Source organism: Desmodus rotundus, chromosome X (genome assembly GCF_022682495.2).
Source record: "Desmodus rotundus isolate HL8 chromosome X, HLdesRot8A.1, whole genome shotgun sequence".
NCBI lineage: Eukaryota > Metazoa > Chordata > Mammalia > Chiroptera > Phyllostomidae > Desmodus > Desmodus rotundus.
The window spans coordinates 81,235,732-81,260,268 of NC_071400.1; the positions used below are offsets into that span (position 1 = coordinate 81,235,732).

Below are 24,537 nucleotides of genomic sequence, written 5' to 3' on the forward strand. Positions count from 1 at the left end.
GGATGTGGAAGTGTCAAAAATAAGGGCTCATGAATGAAACTCCCCAAGTTTGAATCACAGCTCCGTTGCTTCCTCCTTGTTTGTCCTTGGACCTGGTACCTTACCTGTCTGTTGGTATGTAACCTTTCTGTCCCAGATTCCTTCAATGTAAGATGAAGATAATAGGATCTACCTTCTAGGATTATTATCTAAAATTTAACAGGTATTATATGTGGAGACCTCAGCACAGTGCTTGGTATCTGGCATGTTCTCAGTGATTTCTTAGTATATGATAATGCGATTTCACATTCAGCGCCATGTTAGAGCACAGAGGCTTAATATCTAAGAGGATGATGAATTTATCCAGATTGTTCTATTTCTGATACAGATGTGTTTTCACACTCTTCACTCTGCTCGGGGTATCATTTTAGAGCTGATATCACATGACATTTTTCTCTTGAAACATAAATCTATCAGAGATAAGATATCCTGGTCCTCTCTAGGAGGGGTTTATCTCCTTAACAATGAGTGTTTCAGTCTACCGGCTCTGCACTGTGCAGAAAATTGTTGGCATTTGAGGTACCAGTGGGCCTTGGGTCAAGTTGTGCCTTGATTGATTAATCAATAGAGGCAAAGACACGGTGGTGGGCATGGCGCTGTAATTCATTTTCAAAGTTGCTGCGCGTCTCTGTTTCAGTTACTCGTGGAAGAGTTGCCCCTGCGCCAGGGAATTCTGAAACAATTAAATGAGAGCGGAGGAACAGTGCTCGTCAGTGCTCCCATAAGCCCAGAAGAGCAAGACAAACTTGAAAACAAGCTCAAGCAGACAAATCTTCAGTGGATAAAGGTTAGACATTAATAACCATGTCTCCTGCCACACATGCTAAACGTTGCGAGTGTTTGTGTTTGTTTTGTTTCGTGGTGGTTTTACGGGCGGCAGTAGAGGTGAGGGGCTGCTATGTGGGTGGTGTTTTGTCGTTGATTTTGAACCTGACCATTGGATTTGGCCACGTGATTAGTTGTGGATGGAAGGCGTGGTGGTGGATGACGGTACATGAATGACCAAACGCCACAGTATACAACATTGTTACATTGCATGAACTATTGTAAACAGTGAGACTGGAGAGAAATGAACTAATTAATTCAGTGTCCGGGTGTATTAATATATTGACAGTATTCAAGCAAGGTGGATGGAGGTGGTCGAGTGCAACATGTATCATGAACTGAAATTGCCTTAATGCATAGTATAGGCTTATCCAGTGCTAAATGGGTGCTAACCTCCTCCAAAAGGTGTTTTTTTATCTTATTTATTCATTCATTCATTTATTATTGAATCATTTACTTAATTACTTAATGTGCGAGTCTTTATCTTTTTGCCTCAGACACTTTTTAAGTCTAATATTTAAAACGTTTATCAAAGTACTCAGATACTTTTAAATGAACTATTTAAAATGTTTATCAAAGTAATGCATGTTTACTCTTTAAAACCAAGTGGTGCATATGAATGAGTGTTAATGAAAAGAACATCAATTAATTTATCACCATTTATCAAAAGACAGTTCTTTCCTTGTGGTAAGGCTGTGGCCGCTTTGCTAAGTCAAGCAAGCACTTATGGATGGGTCTGCTTCTCAGTTCTCTATTCTCTGACATTATATCTGTCCCTCAGCTACTTCCACAACGGCTTAATGACAGTCATTTCTGAACAACTTTATTGAGATATAATTCATATGCCATGCCATTCACCCATTTTAAAGTGTACCATTTACTGTTTTTTTGTCATAATTATTTTTTAAATCATGGTACATATGTGTGAAAAGCATGCCATTTTAATGACTTTCAGTGTACGATTCAGCGTCATTCATTACACTCACAGCGTGCAGCCATCACCATCCTCTGTTCCCGTAACTTTTTCATCAGCCCGAACGGAAATTCTGTAACCATTAGGCAATGACTCCCCACCCCTTTCCCCAACAACTGCCCTCCCCACAGTAACCTCTTATCTAATTTCTGTCTCTATGAATGTTACAAATTCTAGACCTTTCAAATAGTGGACTCATATGTATTTGTCCCTTCTGTGTCTAGATTGTTTCACCTAACGTTTTCCAGGTCCATCCATGTTGTACCCTGTACCAGAACTTTGTTCTTTTTTATGACTAATATTCCGCTCTATGTATGCACACAATTGCTTCATTTTTAAAAATTGGGGTCTGGTCATGTAAAGCATCTAACTTTGTTCTTTTTAGTCCAGATTGCCTTTGTTATTTATGGTTCTATGGTTTACCACAAAAAGAAGGAAATCTCACCCCTCGTGACCTGGAGAGCGTTATGCTAAGTGAAACAAGCCAGTCAGAGAAAGACGAGTACCATACGATCTCACGCCTATGTGGAATCTAATGCACGAAATAAGCTAACGCACAAACTAGAAACAGACTCATAGGCAGACAGCAGATTGACAGCTGTCAGAAGGGAGAGGGTTTGCAGGTCTGTGTGAAAAAGATGAAAAGATTAAGCAAAGACAAAACAAAGAAAAGTACCTCATAGAGGCAACAGCCTGATAATTACCAGAGTAGGGGGATGGGGGAGGTGGGAGAGGGTACACGGGGAGAATGGTGATGGAAGGAGATTTGACCTGGGGTGGTGAACACACAATACGGTATACAGATGAGATATCATCAAATTGCACACCTGAAACCTATATAATTTTATTAACCAATGTCAGCACAATAAATTCAATTTAAAAAAAGAAAAAGAAAAAAACAAGTAAATTTTAAAACCAACTTGTCAAATTTTATTAAAGCTTGTCAGGATATTAATTGGAATTCCGTTGAATGTGTAGATCAGTTAACTCCTTCATAATACTGACTCATCTGATCTTGCATCTCTCATTTATTTGTCTCTGTAATGCCATTTGGGTGATATTAAACAGTTTTTACTCCAGAGGATTTGCTCATCTTTTATTAGATTGAATCCCAAATGTTTGATGTTGTGATCCTATTATAAATGCAATTCATTTAAAACTTTATTTTCTTTTTGTTGCTGGTACGTAAAATATAATAGATTTTTGTATATTAAGTAATATCCCATCCCCTTGCTAAATTCACCTATTAGTAGTTTATAGAATCTTTTGTACTTGTTTTATGTATACAATCATGTCATCAAATAGAGGTACTTTCTTTTCAGTCCTTATGATTTTATTTATTTATTCCTTGTGTAGACTAGAACCTCCAAAACAATGTGAATGGAAGTGGTGGTCCTTGGAAGTATTGACTCATTCTCTGTCTCAGGTGGAAAGCTTTCAGAAATTCATCATTAAATATGATGTTAGTTGTAGGATTTGGGGGAGGTCCTGTTAATCAGATAAGAAATTCCTCCTTATTTTCAGTTTATCAAGTCTTTATTATGAATAGGTATTGAACTCATTTCAGTACTTTCTGTGCATTTATTAAAATGATTATTTGATTTATCTCCTTTGCATGAATGTGGCAAATTATAGCAAGTGGTTGTAGAATGTGAAACTGTTCAGGGATTACTGAATGAATCCTATTGGCCATGATGCCTTGCACTTTTCATACATTGCTGGACTGAATTTTCTAATATGTGGGTTAAGATTTTTATGTCTTTGTTCATGTCAGAAAAATTGTGGGTTTTTTTTTTTGTAATATCCTCTTAAGTGTTGATAGCAATGTTAGACTAGTCTTATAAAACAAGTTGAAAGGTACTCTCTATTTTTTTTTTGGAAAAAAATTATTGAAGATTGATATTATGTCTCCTCATGGTGTTTCAAAGAATTCAGTTGGAAAGCCACCTGGGCATGGAGTTATTTTTTATGGGAATTTTTCAATAATTGGTTTAGTGTCTTTAACAGAAACAGGGTGGTTAGATTTTTCACGTTTTGTGCGTGTCAGCTTTTGTAAGTTGTGTCTTCCAAGGAATTTGTCATTTTCTCTTTGGGGCTGTAGACCTTGCTCAGACAGCCAGTGATCCTTTATAGATTTATATGTAAAAATGAGAACATAGAAAGCAGTGAGTACCTGGGTAGCTCTTGTTGACTGGGACAGTTTATTCTACGTGGTAAGACAAAGAGCTGACTCTTGCGGAAAGATACCTTCAAATTCTGTAATGCAGTGGGCTCTACTTTAAGGTGCCCATGCCAACTACTGAGCTTCTTTCTAGATACCATGTTCAATTTCTTTAGAAATTTTGATTTATTTTTATTTTTGCTTGTAGGTAAGTGCTAAGGGAAGACCATTCATTATGTGGTAGTTTTGAGCCAGGGGCCAATTTCCATGCACACACCAATTTTAACTGGCCTCTTAGCCAAGGTCGGATCCCCCTGTGCCTAAGGCTGCTTCTCCCTTAACTCTCTGTGTCCCTGTAGGAACTTTGCCTTCAGGGACACAGGTACTTTGTGCTTCGAGCCTCCAAGGATATTTTGAAATCTCTGATCCACTTTGGACCACAGTTTTGATGCCTGATTGGGCATATTTAATACCCGTTAACTTTGTTCTATTCAAAATATAACACAAGTTGTAATCCTTTAAAGCCGTAGCAAAGCCATACCAAGGAGATATTGCAGAACTCTAATTTTCAGGTAATACAAAATGGCTTCTTTCAAACATGGCACAATCGCCTCTGAAGGATTGCTTGTTAGTCATCAGTATCCAACAAAATTGAGAGGTATGAAGAAGTTAGACTGAGAAAAGTTTCTGTACATAGGTGATTTGCAAAGAAAATAAGAGACTTTATTTTGGATTGTGTCAGGTTATTTATTACATTTTTAAACTGATGATGCTGAAGTTCTTGTAGTGGATCATTTACATGACTGATCAAAAATTTATGAACTGGAAAGAACCAATTTTTGACATTAAAATAAAAGTGTGAATTTAGATCTCTATAATTCAAGCAACTAGGTATTTGAAAAAATCCCTTTTATTTTTATATATCAACACTTCCTTTCAGTTATGGGCATAGTCAGAGTAAAGCATTCTAAGGTGATTTTTTTTTTTTTACTGCTGAAAATGTAAAGTTTCTTGTTTTAATTATTTCAAAACAGCCATGTAAAAATACAGACACTTGCAGGAATCCGTTTTCTTAGTAATTAAATTTTGTAGCTACAAAATGATACAAATAAAATTATTCCTCACAGGAAGAAAACAAGCAGAAATGATACCCCAAAATGCTTCACAACATCTCAGTACATTTCAATATTACAAAGGTGAACACAAAATGTATAATTGTAGGACATGTGAGAGAACTGTCTGAGACACACAATAGCAGCTTCGCGAACAGTGAAACATGAGTCAAGCATGAAAATAAATGTTTTTATGAAAGAAAAGTAAAACCAAGACTGTGAACACCTAGACTTATATTACTAGATCATCCATAATAGCCGGGTTCCATCCCCAAGTTATCATTTTAATGCTGTGCTTTTGCCACCAAATGTCTTTGAATATGGGGTCTTACTCATTAGCCAAATTCAAAATCATTTGTCTCCTCTCAATCTCTATGTGCTGCCCCATCCCTGTTGGTTTAAATTTAGGGGGAAGAAATGATCAGCGCCAGATTTAGATCAACCCAAGTCAGTAGTTTACATTAAAGTGAGAAACGATGGCCAAGGTGTTCAACAGATGCTCTTGATCCCCCGGAATCCTCAAGTGCGGAGTGATTAGACGAGAGAAGGAATAATGAGGTGCCCTCCCCTATATGCTCCAGTCCCCTCCTCCATCCAAATGCTGGCGTGGGTGGTATAATGGCACTAGTAGGTCACAGTTGCTGAGGGACAAATAGGCCAGTTCCTTACATATAGCATCTACATAAATGTTCTACTGTCACGATCTCTGGTATCAGGTGCCTTTTCCACGGCTACCTCTAACGTGCTGTATCCTGCACACTCGCCCAGTTTTCCAGTTAGTTGGGCGCCTTTATGTTTCGGTTCCAAATAGGTTTCGGGTGTACAGCACAGTGGTCAGGCACTCGCACACTTCATAAAATGCGTTCCATCGGTGTTTATTTCAGAATCATGTTGTATACTTAGTTGAAAAGATAGAACATTTATTTTGTAGACTCATAGAATTATTCAGATGAAAGGAGCCCAATGAAGCTAAATTACTCTCACATCTTCTAGATTAGGACACTGAGTCGTAGAAAGGTTATGTGATCCATTTCAGAATACACTGCCCTCTACTTCTCTATAAGTTATTTGAAAATAGTTTTTTTGTATATTTTTGCAAAGTTCATGATAATTCTGTGGATAATATGCTACAAACAAAGACAAACACAGTTTCCCATTGCATTCCATTGCTCCTTTAAAGGTAAAAACTGGGATTTCTTTTCATTTAAAGAAACTGTGAGAGTTTTTGCTTTGCTTCTTGCCCTTTTTGCAAAACTGGATGCTATGTTTTCAAGTTATTTTCCCAAACTTTCTTTACCTGAATAGAACATCTGTGATTGTGTAATACAAGAAAGGATATTTTTTTGTTTTAGAATTAGCTTTATATTTATATATACTATTTATATATATATACATATACTGTTTTTGATGTTAAGTAACTTTACAGACAAAATATACATTCCAATTAGTCATAATAAATATATTTTCATTTTGTTGAATAACTTTAAATTTTTCATGTTTTATCATTTATTTGAAAATGGTAAATAACTAGTTCGTTAATGCCTAAATAGTATAAAGTAGTGCATATGGAGACCAAAACATTTTACAAACACAAATAAGACATTTTGCTAGGAAGTGAATTTCAGTTAAGTGCATCTTAATAAAAAAAAAAATCTGATCTACTTTACCTAGGAAAAAAATTAGGTTTAAAAACACAATATATGTAGCAAAGTATTAATATAAGAATAACTTTTACAATATTGATAATAGTGCAGGGATTGTTTTCAAACTAAGTCATAAAATATATGAGAGTAAAAGCCTATTGAAATTCAGAGGCCAGAGTATTTTCTATAATATACAAATGACTGGATCTAAATTATCAGAAATCTAATTCATTTTGTATTAACTTCTAATCATTTTACTTCTACGTATCCATCCAAGGAGTAAACACTTTAGATTTGTTCTTTTCATTTCTGATCGGTTAATAAGCAGTTGCCATGTATTGCCAGTCATCATTAGTCATCACTGTAAACATGGACAGTAAAAGCGGGAAAATCAAGCCTGGCCGGATGGCAGAGTTGGTCGGGGCGCCGTCCCATACAACAAAAGGTGCTGCAGGTTGGATTCCCCGTCAGTGCACATACCTAGGTTGAAGGGTCAATCCCTTGTTGGGGTGCATATGAAAGGCAACCAATTGATGTTTCTCTCTCACATCGATGTTTGTCTCTCTCTAAAATCAATAAGCATAACCTCAGATGAGGATATTTTTTAAAGTGAGAAAATTAAATTAAGCTAAAGGTTCACTTTTCTACTCCTTGTTCAAAAATGGACATTTGCTCTAATAGGTTACTGTCCTATCAAATGCCATGGTTAATAGCTTGTTCTGGTAGGGACCATCCATTCCTGCCCTTAGTGTTAATTACTTTTTATTTTTTACACTAAAGTGAAGGATCTTTACAGGAAATGCAAGAAAATGTTGTTTACCTCTTTACTACTAAGGCATACAGCCTGCTATCTTTTCGAAATCCTTCCCTTTGGAAGTTTCCTTCATGTATTTGATAACTACATCACAATATTTATCCATTCATGAAATCATTCATTCCGCAAACACGTAATGAGTGACCACTATGTGCCGCATGCTGTTCTAAGCACACTGTAATGAGCCCCCACCCTTGCTCTGCTTAAAGGGCATTCGGCATTACATAAGGCTTGGCACTGTACCTGTTCATGTCTCTTATTTATAGATGCTAAATAATTTGAGGGCCGAGAGTTGAGGAGACGAGCAGTAATTGAAAGTTTATAACATAAGCATCCATGACTTTGCTTCCCGTCATGTCACATTGAGATGGGGTCACGGCTACTGGGCGGGATGTCATGACTACATCTCATTGCTCTGACAGTCCTGGCTCTGCCTGGCATGTCATCGTGTTTTGTAATATCTCCTCTTTCAGTCTCGTGAGTGTTCTACCTTAAAATATTAAAGTTATAGACATATTAACTTACATATATACAGATATACACACACACATATATGAGGTCTGTCCAGAAGGCATCCAGCCATGTACTATGAAAAATAGAGACATTTATAGAAGAAGAGACAAGAAACACAGGACAATGACGCCTCAGTCCCCTTCCAAGCAGGCACCTTGGGACCTCACGCAGTTGTCCCAGTCTCCATCAGCTGCCCCGTCATATTTTCCTGAATCTCATCAACAGTGTGAAATCTCTTCCCTTTCAAAGGTGATTTTAGTTCTGGGAAAAGCCATAACTGGAAGTGGAAGGGCTCCATATGTGAGCTGTAGGGGGCCTGAGTCACCTGGCTGATTTGAGGTTTCACCAAAAAACTCTGCATGAGACGTGATGCATGAGTGGACGTGTTTTTGTAATGAAGCTACCAGTCACCAGCTGCTGATACCTGCGGCCTTCTGAATCATCCAAATAGTTTCCATGGAGGAATGTTCAAGGTTAACACAAAATATGATGCACGTGTTGCTCTACTTGCTCAGTCATTTTGAATGCAACAGCCACACAGTACACATGCTCACTCAACAGCATCTACCACCCCCACTGACTAGTACAGTGAAGTCGTCATTGTTCACGCATGGCATTCCAGTCTACATCAAATTTGGACAAACCGTTCTCATTATATAACAATGGCTGGACTTTTTGTGGACAGACCTCATGCTTATGTATATAATCCTGGTAGTTCTACTATAATCCAGCTCCCTGCTGGGTAAGCTGAGCAGGGGCGCTGCTGTTGCTGCCTTGATCCTTCAGTGAAGTTGAGACGTTTGGACTGTTCAAGAAACCTGGTTGCCATTACTACCAAATGGATCACTCTTTAATGAGAGGGAGTTTATAATAATATGTGGTTTTTAATTTTCCAACCTATTGAAATGTTAGGCAGTGCAAGGGATGAGAATGCGACATTTTACAAACCAAAAAAAAGTAAACGGGTTGTGAGGAGACAATTTATCATGGAGATTAAGAGTGACATTTATGGATTATGGATTCCACCCCATTACTTGCTGTGTGGTCTTTCACCTACCCTATCCGCACTTCAGTTATTACATCCACAAAGTTCAGTAGTAATAGAACGTACTACACAGGTTGTGGCGAAAATTCAGTGACATAGTGCATGAGAATTGCCAAGCACAGTGCCTGGCACATTGTCATTGGTCAAAAATGTTAGCTTTAATTTAAAATATTGGGGATAATGTCAAAATGGGAAAACACAAACACCATGCACAAAATTCTTGCAGAGTCAACTTCTTTCTTTTTATTGTGGTAAGAGCACTTAACATGGGATCTCCCCTCTTAACCAACCTCTAAGTGCACAATGCAGTGCTATTAACCGTAGGCACTGTGTTGTACAGCGGGTCTCCAGAAGTGTTTCATCTTGCATAACCGAAGCTCTACACCCACTGGACAACTCCCGCTTCCTTCTCCCCCTTGCCCTGGTAACCAGCATTCTTCTCTCTGTTGATATTATTTTGACCGTTCTAGTTACAAATATAATTGTGCAGTATTGTCCTTGTGTGACTGGCTTTTTCCACTTTTCACTTAGCATGATGTCCTCCAGGTAGCTCCATATTCTGGCAGATGGCAGGACTTCCTTCTTTCTGAAGGTTGAATAATAGTCACCATCTGCATCAAACAGTTATCAATATGGCTCTTGGGGACAAAGAAATATGGTCCTTGGGTGCTGTCATGAATCCAGGAGCGGAAAGAGACAAGGAGGGTTAGAGGTACCAGGACTGCCAAAGGGGCCTACTAGCAGGTCCCAAGGGTGTCCTGTCAATGCTCCTTCAGCCTTCTCATTCCATCGTTCCTATTATCTATGACCAGCTAGCACTTCCGATAAAACGTGTAGGAAAATGATGGATTTTTCTCCTTGCCTTGGCTATGAAGTCCAAGTTGTCCATCATTGCTTTCAAATGCCAACATTTTCATGTTCTAAGTATAAGCATGATTTAAGAGGACTTGTTTAGCCCTGAGTGGCTTTGCAATCAATCTACTCACCCAACCTAAGTCAAAACTCCCAGTAGAGTGTCATTGAACCTGTCGTCCATACTCCTTTCCCTCCCCTCCATTTTCGGTGTGGGTTTCCCCCATTCTGGTGGAGTGATGAGGAGCCATTTGTAGAACGTTGCCTTGGAGCCAGATGTTCTATTAGGAAACCTTAACTTAATACTAAATAGTGTGTTCATTTCGATGCAACGCTATTTTGAAAAATAGGGGCAAACCAAAAGCCAGCACACATTGTAAAATGCGACATGTGCGCAGCAAGTCATTTCCATATTAAAACTATACTTTACACATATATGTGTATAGAGGCATATCCTATATACTGATAATGTGTACTCAGTATGAAAAGTGGTCACTTACATGTGCTATGGACCAGACTGTATTTAAAAAGCTAAACTAATTTCAGATTAAAAACAGATAACACTATTCTTGGCAAAGTTCCCTCCCTGTTCACAATGAATTTAAAATGCAGGAAAGTATAATGATGGGGATAAAAGGAGACAAAATTTCATAACTCTGACCTTTAGCGTAACATTTTTGAAGTGAAGTCGTTTATTAACACAAAGATGTTTGCCCTATAGCAGGGAATTTTAGAAAGGAGAAGAAATGATATGATAAAAAGAGGGCTCGCTAATATGAAAATGCGTGTCTTCTGTTTCTGCAGTGCCTGGGCTTTGGAATGACTGGATTATATAGTGTCAACCCTGAGACCAGAGGGGCTACCTTTCTAATAATTCAGTGATCTTGAAATGCCATTAAGTGGAGGCTTTCATAGACTAACTCCTTAAACTGAGGTCGAATAACAAATGAAGATTAAAGCTGTACTTAAGAGCATGGATTGTGAAGTCTAACCCAATTTCCTTTCTTACATCATGTGCCAAACCAACATGGAATGCAAAATATATACAACAGTGCCGTTTGGATGGAAGGTCAGAATGAAACCCAAGACGAACTTTCCTGTCAAATCTTTGTATACACGCAGTAAAATGTGTAATTATTTATGGACCTCAAAGAATTTAATGCCATGCCCTGACTACTGTGTACATGTCATCTGACCCCTAGGGCTTCAAACCCTGGGACAGAGACACTGAGTGCTGGGCTGGTTGACATATTCCGCTTTTGTCGTCAACCACCTGGCGGGGCTTAGAACCAACCTGTAATGGGTTTCTTACCTTTTAGTGTGTAGAAAATGGATTGATAGATTAGGCCTGGGGCCAGCAAACCGTGGAACCCCAGGTTTGTGGGAAAGACTTTATCACCCTTTGATGTTATTTCTGTCTCATGTCAGCCAAGAAGGATGAGCTAGATTATCCGAGAGTAAGCTGGGTGCCAAAATCAGCATTCTCCTCATTTATCCACCCGATGGTTCAGGGCAAGGCCATCGTACAGGTTATGAAGGGTCTGATAAGGGCCTGATGGGCATGTTCTGTTTTGCCGCCTTTTAATTTGCTTACTGATATTCGAACTAATTACAAGACATCGAAGAGACCATTTCAGTATTTCTTGCTAGAGAAAAATCAATCTGTCTTTGCTGTAGAAGTAAAAGTATTTGAACTGAATGGAAGGGCACAGTTATAATTTGTGAACATTCACAGTTATCACCGGGAACAGTATAGTCCATCTTTGGCACGGTTGGCTAAGTGTGTGGAGGAAAAGAGAGAGACCAGGAAATGGGCCAGAAACCAAAGTCATGGCAAGGATATTTCGAGAGAACTCCATTTGTCCTGATAGTAGCGATCTGTGGGCAACCTGTGACTGATGGTTATACCTTAAACACAGTCTAAAAGTAGATTTCCTATGAAGGTGACACATTCTGCCTGTTCATGATGTGGGTTACATCAACAGTTCTGATTGGGGCAATAATTCTCGGACTGAGACTTATGAACGAATGAAAGTCTGCCACTCAATCCCAGTTTAAATGACTGTCGTGGAGACTGCTTTTGTTTTTGCTATGACTGCCCTTACAAATTCTAGACCAATGAAGTTCTTGTCTCATTTGCATCAGTGGTGCGCATCTTCCTGCTGGAGTCATTGACGAGGCTGGGGAAGGGAGAGAGTGAACTGAGTTTTCAGGTGCTCTGTGCAGGGGTCCATGACCTCCGCCCTCCCCTCCGCCTCCTGTCTCCCTCACCCCCACCGCATACGTGGGAAGATTGTCTTCTATGGAAACAGTCCCTGCTGCCCAAAAGGCTGGGGACTCCTGCTAGCTACTCATTCCCTGGTGACAAATAACAGAGAACCTGGAAAACAGAAAAATTAATAGAAAGAACCCTTTATGTTTAAGATTTTTATAGGGTTTGCGAGCAGATGAAAACAGTTTTGAAGTACTAAAATAATGAAGGAAGGTGACCTTAACATCTTCAATTACTTCTACTGGCCCCAAGATGCAATGGGATTAAGGGATCACTTCAGTGTTGAGTGAAGAATCAGCTTTTTTAAGATACTTCTTTCCAGTTTCTTAGTTCATATGCGGTTACTTCTGACTGTGACCTCAAATACTATCGTGATTTGGGTACTGTCTGTCTCTGTCCTGCCTCCCCAACACCTCATTTCAGTACTAAAAAGATCTCTACACCTGCAGTTAACAACTCCCTCCCAACACAGGTTTTCCACACAATAGCTCAAAACTACGGGCAATCTAGTTAAATCTTTTTGGCTTCTACTTCCTTATTTTCACAGTGCTGATGCATTATGAGACACGTTTGCTGACGCCCCCCCCCCCCTCAACCCCCAGGGTTTAGTGAGGAACTAAGGACACAGTATATACTATGAGTACTTTTTGATGAGGAGCTACCTTGTGGTTACTATTACAAGGTAGGTATCATAAATTCTAATACAGTGGGAAGGAAGAAAGGATCTGTCTGCCAGGAAGCATTTCTCAGACCTTAATGTGCCTGTGAATCACTTCAGGATTTCGTTGAAATGAGGTTTCTGATTCAGTGGTTCTGGCGTTAGGGTCTGAGATTCTGCATTCCTGGCTGTCAGGCGACACCACTGCTCTCGGCCTTGGTCCACGCTTTAATTGGTAAGGATAAACAGGGTGGCTGGCAAGTGTCTGTGTGTGAGCTGCCTACGAGTTCCATTCATTGGAATATTCACACAGTGTCTTCTGAGATAACAGTGAGGCCTTTTCTAAAAAACTTTTGTCTCTTGGTATGTGTGGAGCACACCCATCAAACAGCAGAGGATACATATTCAACTTTGACAGAACACGGGAGCCCATTTGTCTTATTTATACTTTTGAAACATAGCCCTTTTCGGGATGCATAACCCAGCTATGCCCTTGTCATCTACCCTGTGCTCTCAGATCTATTCCAGTGCCTTTCCTTCCTATGTTGGCTACTGCAAGAGGCCGGCCTCTGCCCACCTTATTTCCCAGGCTTGCCTGCCCAGCAGCTTCTGGGTAGATTTAGCCAATGGGAGAGGTATTGGCAGGAGCCTGGAGCAGGAGGGTGGGGGAAGTCCAAGGATTTCTTCCCCTCCTTCACTGCTTTGGGCAATGGCTGACACAGACTATGAAGCCAATAAATACTAGCTGCTATTAAGCCTTTTCATAATGATCCTCTAAAATCCCTTCTTTAATGATTACCCTCACTAGTTTGCTATGAATTTTTGTACAGGTGCCTTTGCAAAGTCTTGAGCCTTCCCTCAGTCACACATTCCAAAATCAGCATTTTTGAAGATATTAGTGGCATTGTTTAAGAACTCTGGCCCTGGCTGATGTGCCTCAGTGGATTGAGTGCCTGTGAAGCAAGGGGTTGCTGGTTCGATTCCCAGTCACAGGGCACATGCCTGGGTTGCGGGCCAAGTCCCCAGTAGGGGGCGTGCGAAAGGCAACCACCCATTGATGTTTCTTTCCTGCTCTTCCTTCCTTCCCCTCCAAACATAAATCAATAAAATCTTTTTTTTATTTTTAAAGAACTCTGAACCAAGCCTTACACCCATTTCTGGCCTTCCTCTAGATAACACTTTCTACTGTTACAAAAGTGTTAGGTAATAATCTCCCTAAAACTTACACTGACTTGAAATGATAACCGTTTACACTTGCACAGCCTGTCAGTCAGCTGGGCTGTTCTGCTGATAGAGCCGAAGCTCAGAGGACTTGGCTGGTGCTCTCATGCATTTTCAATCAGCTGATGGGTTGGCTGGGGCCTGACATGAATTCTGGAAGACATGACTCACTGGGGCTGCCACAGGACAGCCTACAACACGTCCCTTACTAGCTCTATGGTCTCTCTGTGTCTCAGTTTCCTCCCCTGATTATAGGAGACCAATGGCACTGCAAGAATGGACCGAGATATAACACATGTAACCTTAGCGTTGTGCCTGGTACATAGTAAACCAGCAGTCAGCATTAGCTATTGTTGTTTTTTTCTTCAGTCTTGTTCCTAGAGAGTTGAAACAATAAAATTGTTTTCCAGACAGTAACAAAACTCCACAAAAAGTAATACATTATAATCTATGTTAATCTAACTTCCCTTCAAGCCCTTCAGATGCGCCATGAGTTTGCCAGCCGTGTCCTGGAACCGCCAACACGCTCCCCTGCAGTGCCCGGTTGGTTCTAACAGGGGCATCTGCTAGTCACAAAATCCCAGGCAGACAGTCCTTAGACCTACCTGGCAGATGCTGAGGATTCAGCAAGGGCAAACATTCCTTGGTAACTTTTTTTCTAGCCCATGATTTTCAGACCCTCTGTAGCACAACTCTGGATATCTTCCAACATTTTCTCCCACGTGCTAGTTTCACTCAGGCTACCCTGGGAGTGGGACCACCCCATGCCCCTCCCACTTGTCCCGGGTGCTTCCTTGCCTTCCTACCCTGCCTGGTCCACATAGAACGTCTACCTTCTTTCCTCCTCCCTGACACCGCAAATCTCCAAATCTGACATCTCCTTTATATTCACAGGAAGCCCGAGAAAACCCATCTTGTCTTCCTGTTACCTTCAAGCCTACAGCAGGATCTCTCTTGCTACGTTCATTACTTTCTACATCCTGTGTGCCAGGCAGTTTGGGTCATTCCTTCATTTCTTTATACATCCATGCCGAGTGTGCGCCAGACTGTCCAGCACGAAACTTCATCTGATCCCATGTTTAAGGGAATTAGAGAGCTGGCTGTGTTAGGTAACGAAAGACAACATTTATTGATAGTTTACTGCACTGCACAGGTGGCAAACACAAGGCCCACAGGCCGAACCCGGCCCTCCGCCTTGTTTTATCCGGCCCGTCACCTTGTTTCTACCCGGCGGCAGTGCCGAGCTCTCGCTTAACTGTTAAGGAGTAGTTACATGTATACAGTCCTAAATGACATTCGGCCCTTTGAAGGCAACCGCGAGGCTGACGTGGCCCTCGGTGAAAATGAGTTTGACACCCCTGTTCTGTGTGTTGGGTACTTTCTAAGTACCTCGCTTTGTTAGAAGGAAAATAACCAGAGATGACCCACTCTCGGTCTAGAAGAAAGCTGAATTGCTTGCTGATCGGGCCCATACTAAAAGGTCAATAAAACACTCGCTACCACATTGATTGATGATTGTCGATGTAGTGGTAGTGGCAGTGCTTTTGATACTGCGAGTAGAAAAATAAATTTTTCCAATGAATCTGCACCCATATCTTTAAGAAGAGGTAGATATTCCACCCAGATTTACGAGCCTTGACAGGACACCCCTGGCACTGCACTCGTGGGCAAATGCCACCATCTGTGTGATTTTTCCCTCCAATTGGCAGTGTAGACACAGCAGGTTCTATTAGGTCAACCTTTCCTTTTACCAGCATCCTCTTAAAATAGAAAACAGTTTGGCCATTGTAAAGTTCTAATCTAAATGTGTAAATTAAAAATATATCACTGTTTCGGAACATGATGATTGAGCTCTTACTGCATTGCGTTTTGCATCACAGGATTACAAAATATGGCTTATCGGTAGTAGCAAAACAAAAGAGAATTATTAATTGTTAACATTAACTAACTGATTTTATGATATAAGAGTAAGATATAAAATTAGTTATATTAAAATAGTATGAATTTTCACCGTCTGTGATGCTTGATGGAGGGTTAGTCCTAATAGACCCGTAGGTAACTAGTTCAATGGGTATATCATTCAGTACTCTTCAGACTGCAAGTGACAGAAAAACCTGTCTCTAAGTGATTGAAATAATAAACGTCATCAGGGCTCTGGGTCCATTTTTTTACAATTCTCTGGGTTCTGTCTTTCCGTCTTGACCTGCCAGTTTCATCTGGCGCCCCCTTATGGTGGCAGCCATAAACTGCAACAGTCTTAGGGCCCACTTTTACAAAAGACCACATTCTTTCCCAAAGCATCCAAGAAAGCTCTCCTTCAAACTCATTGGCCTGAATGAGGTCACATGCTCATTTCTGAGCTAAATCAGACCCCACTTCTGCTTAAGTGGTTAAATGTCACCCAAGCTCTGCATATGCAGCACGATGAAGGTGGGTAGGGAGAAAGTTCCGCAAAGGAAAAAAAACAGAAGGATGGTGGGGGACAAGGGAGGAAGGCGATGGGTGAAATGAAAAAAGGTAATTGAATATCCATAACATTGTTTGGACTGGATTTTCTGGCGAATTAATGGAACTGAGCAGTGATTATGACATTATGCCAATGCTTTCCGAAGATTGGCAGGTTGTAAAGATCATTTAAACAAAAAATACATGCTGCTATAGTAGATAAGCGTATACCTTCAGCCCTTACCATTCCTATACATGCTGCCTCTTTCCAACCACCAGCACTTGCTTCTTTTTGGCTTGGGCTGTCTGCTTGCTCCTGGAACGGGGCAGAAATTAGGGAAAGTGTGGCCCCTTTAAAGCCACAGTTTGTGGATAAATACCCCAGCCCTCTTGCCGTTCAGGTGTGGCAACTCCAAGATTCGCTTCCTGTTAACGTCTCCTGGGGCTCTCAGGCAATTTTAAGCTTCAGTTGCCCACAGGGGTGACTGACCAGCTTTACGGGAACATTTTTAACTTTTGCTTCCTCACACCCCATTGGTGTGTTCCTGAGATCACATCCCAAAATTTCCGGAGTTCAAATTCTTGCTACAGGGTCTACTTTCGGGGACACCCAAATTAAGCCCAGTATCTTTTATATGCGAGTCCTTATGAGGTGATTGTAGATATCGGTTGAATCCGAATTCTGTGTCATTGCTTTTCAACCTGGTTATGTTACGAAGGGAGGATGTGGAGTCTTTCCTTCATGACTTTTTATGTTCCTTTATCTCTTGCATTCTGAGTTCCCAAATAAAATATGGCCAGTCAGGGAAGGAAATGGAATTCAGAGTAAATGCCCTATTTTAACAGGTCTAAGTTTAAGATATAGACTTGAAATAGACATTATAAACAAATGAGCTTAAGGTAAAATGTGAGCTTTGGGTGGGGGGGATGGAATTGCTTGGTCTTACTGTAAGCAATGGAGCTGCTTAGTGAAGGAATTCAATAAATCATGTGTGTAAAGAATAGACAACTGACATTATTCAAGGAGAGCTCTAGAGAAGTTCTCTGTAATGTTTTACTAAATTTGAATAAAAATGTATTTACTCAGTATTATGATGTCAAAATAACAATAGACTGGATATATTCTTTAAGACAATTTGAAATCAAATATACCACTTGTTTCTAATCAGTCCTACTCTCTTCCATTTTTAAAACCATCTGAGAGACAAAATTTCTCAGTATCTTTCTGTCTTAGATGGGAGTGTACAGTTAGATGAAAAAAAAAGGAATCAGTAAAAAAACTTTTTCAGAAAATTTATTAAGAACCATCTATAAGTCCTGGTATAAATCTTGGTTAGGGTTTTACAGAATGGTGTTTAGACGATGAAAAAAGTACCCATTTAGTTTCAGAAAGTTAAGATCTCATGTATCATTTAAAGGCTTATTTTATGATTTTTCATCATTTCAAAACTTCAAACTCATCCCTTAAATGGAAGAGACAGAGAATGATTACTTTTACTTCTAAATTGTGCATTCTTCAACAATTTCCAGGAGTTCATTCCAAAATGTTTTCATCATCTCCATGTTATATAAAAGTATATCTGCTTCAGTTTCCAAACTGTAATTTATTTCTACTTCTTTTTCACTCCTCTATCGCATCCTCTCAAAACTTGTTAACCCTCTTAGCTCTTTTTTCCATCTTTTCTCTTTGCCCCGTTTCTCCCTTCACTCTCCCCGTAATTTCCATTCTCTTTTACCTGCAGTCTCTTTCTTCATCTTTTGCTAATAATTATGTTCTCACTTGTGGAAGTGAGCAAGGGAGGCAATGATCACTCCCCTTTCCTTCCATTCTCTCCCAAGGTTTACATTTAATACATGTTTTCATAAATAGCTCAATAAGAATCATGTGTCTGAAATGCAAAATTGAGAAAATAGATAACAACACCCCAAAGACCTCAGTGTAAATGGCTTCATCATTTTCCCTGAAAGCAGGCTTGATGGATTTTGGCATTCATGTCTAGATGAAGTTATAGAGAATTATATATATATTTTACTTTATTTTTTTATTGTCGTTCTATTATAGTTGTCCCAATTTTCCCCCATTGCTCTCTCCTGCCCTGCCCACCCCCACTCCCACAGTCAATCCCCACACTGTTGTCCATGTCCATGGGTCATTCAAATGTGTTCTTTAACTAGGCCCATCCCCTTCTTCCTACCATTATCCCCCTCCCCCCTCCCCTCTTGTCCCTGTCAGTTTGTTCCTTGTTTCCAAGTCTCTGGTTCTATTTTGCTTGCTTGTTTGTTTTGTTGATTAGGATCTCACTTAAAGGTGAGATCATACGGTATTTGTCCCTCACCGCCTGGCTTATCTCACTTAGCATAATGCTCTCCAGTTCCATCCATGCTGTTGTGAAGGGTAGGAGCTCCGTCTTTCTTTCTGCTGTGTAGTATTCCATTGTGTAAATTTACCAGTTTTTGATCCACTCATTTACTGATGGGCACTTAGGTTGCTTCCAGCACTTGGCTATTGTAAATTGTGCTGCTATAAACATTGGGGTGCATAGGTTCTTTTGGATTGGTGATTCAGGATTCTTGGGGTATAATCCCAGCAGTGGAATTGCTGGGTCAAAGGGCAGTTCCATTTTTAGTTTTCTGAGGAAATTCCATACTGTTTTCCACAGTGGCTGCACCAGTCTGCATTCCCACCAACAGTGCACTAGGGTTCCCTTTTCTCCACATCCTCACCAGCACTTGTTTGTTGATTTGTTTATGATGGCCATTCTGAGCGATGTGAAGTGGTATCTCATTGTGGTTTTAACTTACATCCCTCTGATGGCCAGTGATGCTAGAGAGCATCCTCTCATTTGTCTCTGGGCCCTCTGTATGTCCTCCTTGGAGAAGTGTCTGTTCAGGTCCTTTGGAAAAATTTTTTTAATGGACCATTTAAAATAGCAACAACAGAAAGATAACTTGTCTGCCTCAAAATCAAAATGCTGAAATAAAACTGGAGGATTGACAATATTATTCATCTTTATCATTGGTCTACTTCAAATTTAAGAGCGGGTGGTAGAAATCTAAGTGTGTGCATGAAATCTTAATGGTTCTATTGTTTCGTCTGAAGATAAAAGCATTTAATCTTTTTTTCCTGAAATTGAAACTTTAAAAGTAGCTACCATCTCCCTGTAAGTCATTAAAATATGGTGTTCTCCTACATTTGCCATATTTTATACTGAAAATCATACAACATCACCACCATTTTTGTATTTGTATTATATTAGCCTCTTAAAAATTGTCTAAGATCATGTATTAGTTATCTGTTGCTGCATAGCAAATCGCCACAATTGCAGCAGTGGAAAACTACTTTTGTTTTAATTTCAAGATATCTGCGGGTCACAAATCTGGGCACAGTTTGTTTATCTGGATTCTCTGCTGCAGGGTCTTTCACACGGTGTCAGCCAGGGTTGATATTTTATCTGAAACCTCAACTGGGGTTGGATCCACTTCCAAGCTCCCATGGCTTGGGGCGGGATTCAATTCCTTATGGGTTATTGGACTGCATTCTTCAGTTTGTTGACTGAAGCTACTCTTGGTTCCTTGCCTTATGTGACTCTCCAGCATGACAGTTCGCCCCATCAAAACCAGTAAGGGAGAAACACTTCGGGAGACAGAAGTGGTAATCTTACGTAGCCTAAAGTGACACCTCATCATCTTTGACATACTCTGTTTGTTAGAGATAAGTCACAAGTCCCGTCTACTTTCCAGGGGAGGGAGATTACGCTCGGGCATCAATACTAGGAGGTGGGAATGGGTGCCATCTTAGAGTCTGCTCCCAGTGATTCTTTCCCTCCATCTGTTGGCATTTGAAAATGTGGCTATTTATTTAGAATTCTCCAAAAATATTTCTTATATTTGTATATACACCACATTTTTTAGTAATTAAAATTGTTACTATTATCTGTGAAGCAATCTTCCTATAATGATGAAGTGTTATTGCAAATAGAAATGTAAAAAACCGACAAAAGTGTAGCGACCATTTTTCATCTATAAGGTAAATTTAAATATACATTTTACTTGTATAAGTAGAGATTTATTCTCCCATTTGCTTTCAGCGTCCACAGAACTTTCATATATATTTTTTCAATAACTGGAATAACTTTTGCGTGGGGATCACACAGGGCAGTATTTACTGTGGCAGGGATTCCTCCACGTTTTTCAAAGGTCCGCTGCAATATGTTTCCCATAGCTGGTTTTATACTATTTCAGATGCTCTTGAGAGGAAAATAATCCAGAGACTGAGAAGAATAATTAATATTTGTTTCAAACTTTAATCAGCTTTTCTCCTGTGAACAAAAACTCCGAGAAATCATCCAACTTTTCCTTTCACATCAGTGCTGTTCCATGGGGTCGCCACTGCCGACCGTGTGGGCACTGGAAATGTGACTGGCCCACAGTGAGATGTGCCGCAAGTATACAGTTCTCAGCAGCTGTCAAAACCGTAGCACGCAAATAAAGTAAGAGATCGTACCAAAAAGTTGCAGATTGAATACAGGCTGAAATGATAGCACATTTGCCTATATTAACTTAAAGAAAGTATGTTAGTAAAATTAATTTTGCCCGGTTCTTTTTTACTTTTGTAATGCATACAAAATTTAAAATTACATGTGTGGCTTACATTGTATTTCTAGTAGACAGGCTTCTCTGAATACACAATGGCATATGCAGCGGTGAGAGAAGTAATAACCTAGGCATCTGTCTCTGTATAGAAGAAATGAGATTAGCCTCACCGAATATATTAGCCCCTAGTTACTTAGAATTGAGTTATTCTGTTTTGTTGGGAATAGGTATTCAGAAAATTCTCTGCCTGATGTAACCAACCAACTAATCAACAAGCAAACAAAAGCCCTGCAGGGGGAAAATCACTTTCTGATTCTATTTCACACACCTAGTATCAAAAAGAAAGAAGAGAAAAAAAACACAACATGGATGCAGAACTAGAAGAATAAGAGAATTCTGGAATTTCCTTTGGACCTATAGAGGAATGCTTGATACCTAGAAGATGCCCAACAAATTATTATTAATTTGGTATGAAAATCAGTTACATTTTTAGCAGCACATTGATTAGTAGCAAAATCTGAGTCTGAACTAATTTTCATCACCTAATCAGTAAATTCATACCGCCCTTAGATTGCTACTCCTGTCCACATCTCACTGGCTTAATCAGCAGTGCCGTTATCTCCAAAATGTTTGAGAACTTCACAGTTTATAAACCAATGCATATTTTCACAGTGTTCCCCGCACATTAGCTCTTTGGGTCTCACAGAAGTTGTAGGGAAGTGGGTACTGTCTCAGAAAAAGAAATCCAGGTTCAGCAAGGTTAACTGACCTCGCTTGAGATCAGCATATTGCTAAGTGACAGACGGTGTTCGCTTGCTCACTAAACTTTGCATATCACAGAGGTTTAAAGAATTAACCTTGGAGAGCAGGAGTTCAGGGGTGAATATTTTATGACGTTGCCATTCTTAATGCTCACCAATTTGATACAAAAGCTGTTCATTCTAATATAGAGAAGATAGTTTGAAGTTGGTTGATTGATTGATTGGTAATTGTCAGAAATCCTAGTCTTCGGAATGAATTCATAAAAAAACAAACACATTGGGTTTATTCATTGAATAAATAATTGAACATTTCTATATGCAGAATACCAGGCTATATGAATACTGAGAGCCAGTATGCATTACAGTGTGGTAGAAGATGGACTTGCCTTTTGGCCCTCCATGACCTTGGAGTCTAGCTGGGAACACAGTCGGGTGGAGAGTTGAGACGGCAGCAGAGGGCAGTAGTGTGGGGAGTGTCCAAGGACAGACGAGTGCATTCTCAAACATACAGGGTCCGGCACAAATAATGCCCCTTTTTGATTACAAACTGTTTTATTATGAAATCGTGAGCGTGTCATTCTGTGACATGACAACATCACACTCAAGCACACCCTATGACATTTCAGGTGAAATGTTCAAATGAAAACTATGAATGATTGCACCTATATTACTACCCTACCAACCACACTCAAGCAGGCATTACTTCTGCCAGACCCTGTACTACAGAGAAGGGAAAATAGCCTTGAACCACAACGTCAAGGGAAGCCATCATGCGGACATTGTTCCAGTCTGAAGGAGGACTTGAAGCACTCAGGAGAAAAGGAAAGATTATTACAGGTGAAAAAAACTGTAAAGAAAATATTACAGCAGGCTTATGCCTTAGTCCAGCCAGGCAATTGTGTTAGAAATTGGAAAGGCGTGTTTGGGTGGAAGTTTGAACATATCTGCCAAGCTAAGGGACCTTGAATCTTTCCTTTTGAGTAAGAGGCATGCTGGTCATCAATGATTATTTAGCACTCCTGTGTCCCCTTTAAGACAATAGACATAACTGCTGGTAGCATCAGCCCACATCAGGGAGCTAAGTGATCTGCTGTATTATTTTCCCCAATCAGTGGTCCGTGAGGGAAGGCCTCAGCTCGGCTGTGGAGGTGGTAGGTCTCCGTGTAGAGTACTTCAGAATATCTTGAGGAGCAGGTAGTTGGAACATCAAGAAACCCTGCTAAATCAGTCTTGGAGTGGTTCTTTGTTTTTAAAAAAATGAGCTTTATTTGAGAAAACTCACTCTGATGCCAGCGCACAGGCTGGATCACAGCAGGCAGAGACTGGAGGTCTACAAACCAGTCTGAGATTTTTTTTTTCCAACAACCCAGATGATAAGGGCTAACGCCAGCCTCCTGCTCTCAGTTGTGAAAGGCCAGGCTGGATGCTTAAGAGACATTCATTATGAGGAAGATAAACAGACTACAGGGCGAATTAAACCTGGGTGACCAGAAAGCAAGATGAAAAGGAGCCATGAAGTACAGGTACAGCAGGAATGATGGGCTCTGTTCTAGAAAAGAGGAAGTGGGTTTAGGGAGGTTGCCCCACACAACTGTGATCCCATAGCTCCTAAGCGGCAGAGCAGATCATTAAACCAGGGCCTTTCGCCTCTTGTGTTATTGGTTTTACTACACTGTACACTACACTTGACTTCAGTTTTAGAGTTAGTAAATTCGAGGTGAAAGCAGATCGAGACTGGGAACAGAACGTTAACAGAAATAGTCTAATTTACTCACTACTGAGAGACATTGCAGTTTGCGGAGACTGTGGCAGGGATGTTTGTAATACTGGGATCTAGGCACCTATTTAAAAATCACAAATGCACAAAATCTGATTTTGGTACCAGGACTCCATTGGCTGAATTAGACTCTCTGGTGTGGAGCTTAGATATGCATATTACAACAAAAGAAAACCCCTACACAGTGGATTCTGCTGTGGGCTCTGGTTAGGAATATTATGGTTGAGGAAAAAAAAAAACATTGCTCTAGTCGATGTTCATTGTTATAATTAAAATTAATTTGAAAAGATTTTGTAGGCCTTGCACAAAATCCACATTCGAAAACCACCATCATACTTCAGAAATATATTTATATTTATCCTTCATTTTTATGTTATTACTTTCTTCAATTTTCATCACATATTTGCTCATCAGTTGGTTTTGATGGACTTCAGTTTCTTTCAATCTTACAGATGAGATTTCTCCCTCCAAAAATCAATAGGAGCCTGCTGATTTTATTTATTCTAATATGAAGGCACATAAAATGAATATGGCCAAAAAAGGTTAAAAAGTAAGCCTATTTTTCAAAAGACTAGATTGTCAATTGAAGCAGAAAATTATATTCGGTGCATTGGATTTATGCCTTGTTTTAGTCTTCTCCAACCAATTTAGAAATGCACTTTCTTATAAAATTGAGATTATTACAAATCCTATGCTAAGCAGCTGAAATAATGTCTCTATGCCAAGGTCATATCTTCAAAGTTTGCAAGAGAACGTAATGCAATTGAATGTAAGTTCATGAATGTACTCCATATAATTTTCTGACCTATTTCAGTAACTAAATTTTTACTTTT

At 39.8% G+C, this 24,537-nt stretch overlaps 1 protein-coding gene across 5 annotated transcripts in view; it reads left to right on the forward strand.

Moving 5' to 3' along the window:
* Positions 1–24,537, forward strand: part of DMD (dystrophin) — a 1,965,474-nt gene that overhangs the window by 1,233,690 nt on the left and 707,247 nt on the right. For all 5 annotated transcript variants that reach the window (XM_053917632.1, XM_053917633.2, XM_053917631.1 and 2 more), the window contains one exon: positions 677–826. In XM_053917632.1, the coding sequence (XP_053773607.1) occupies positions 677–826 (150 nt within the window). The remainder of the gene's footprint in view (positions 1–676; positions 827–24,537) is intronic.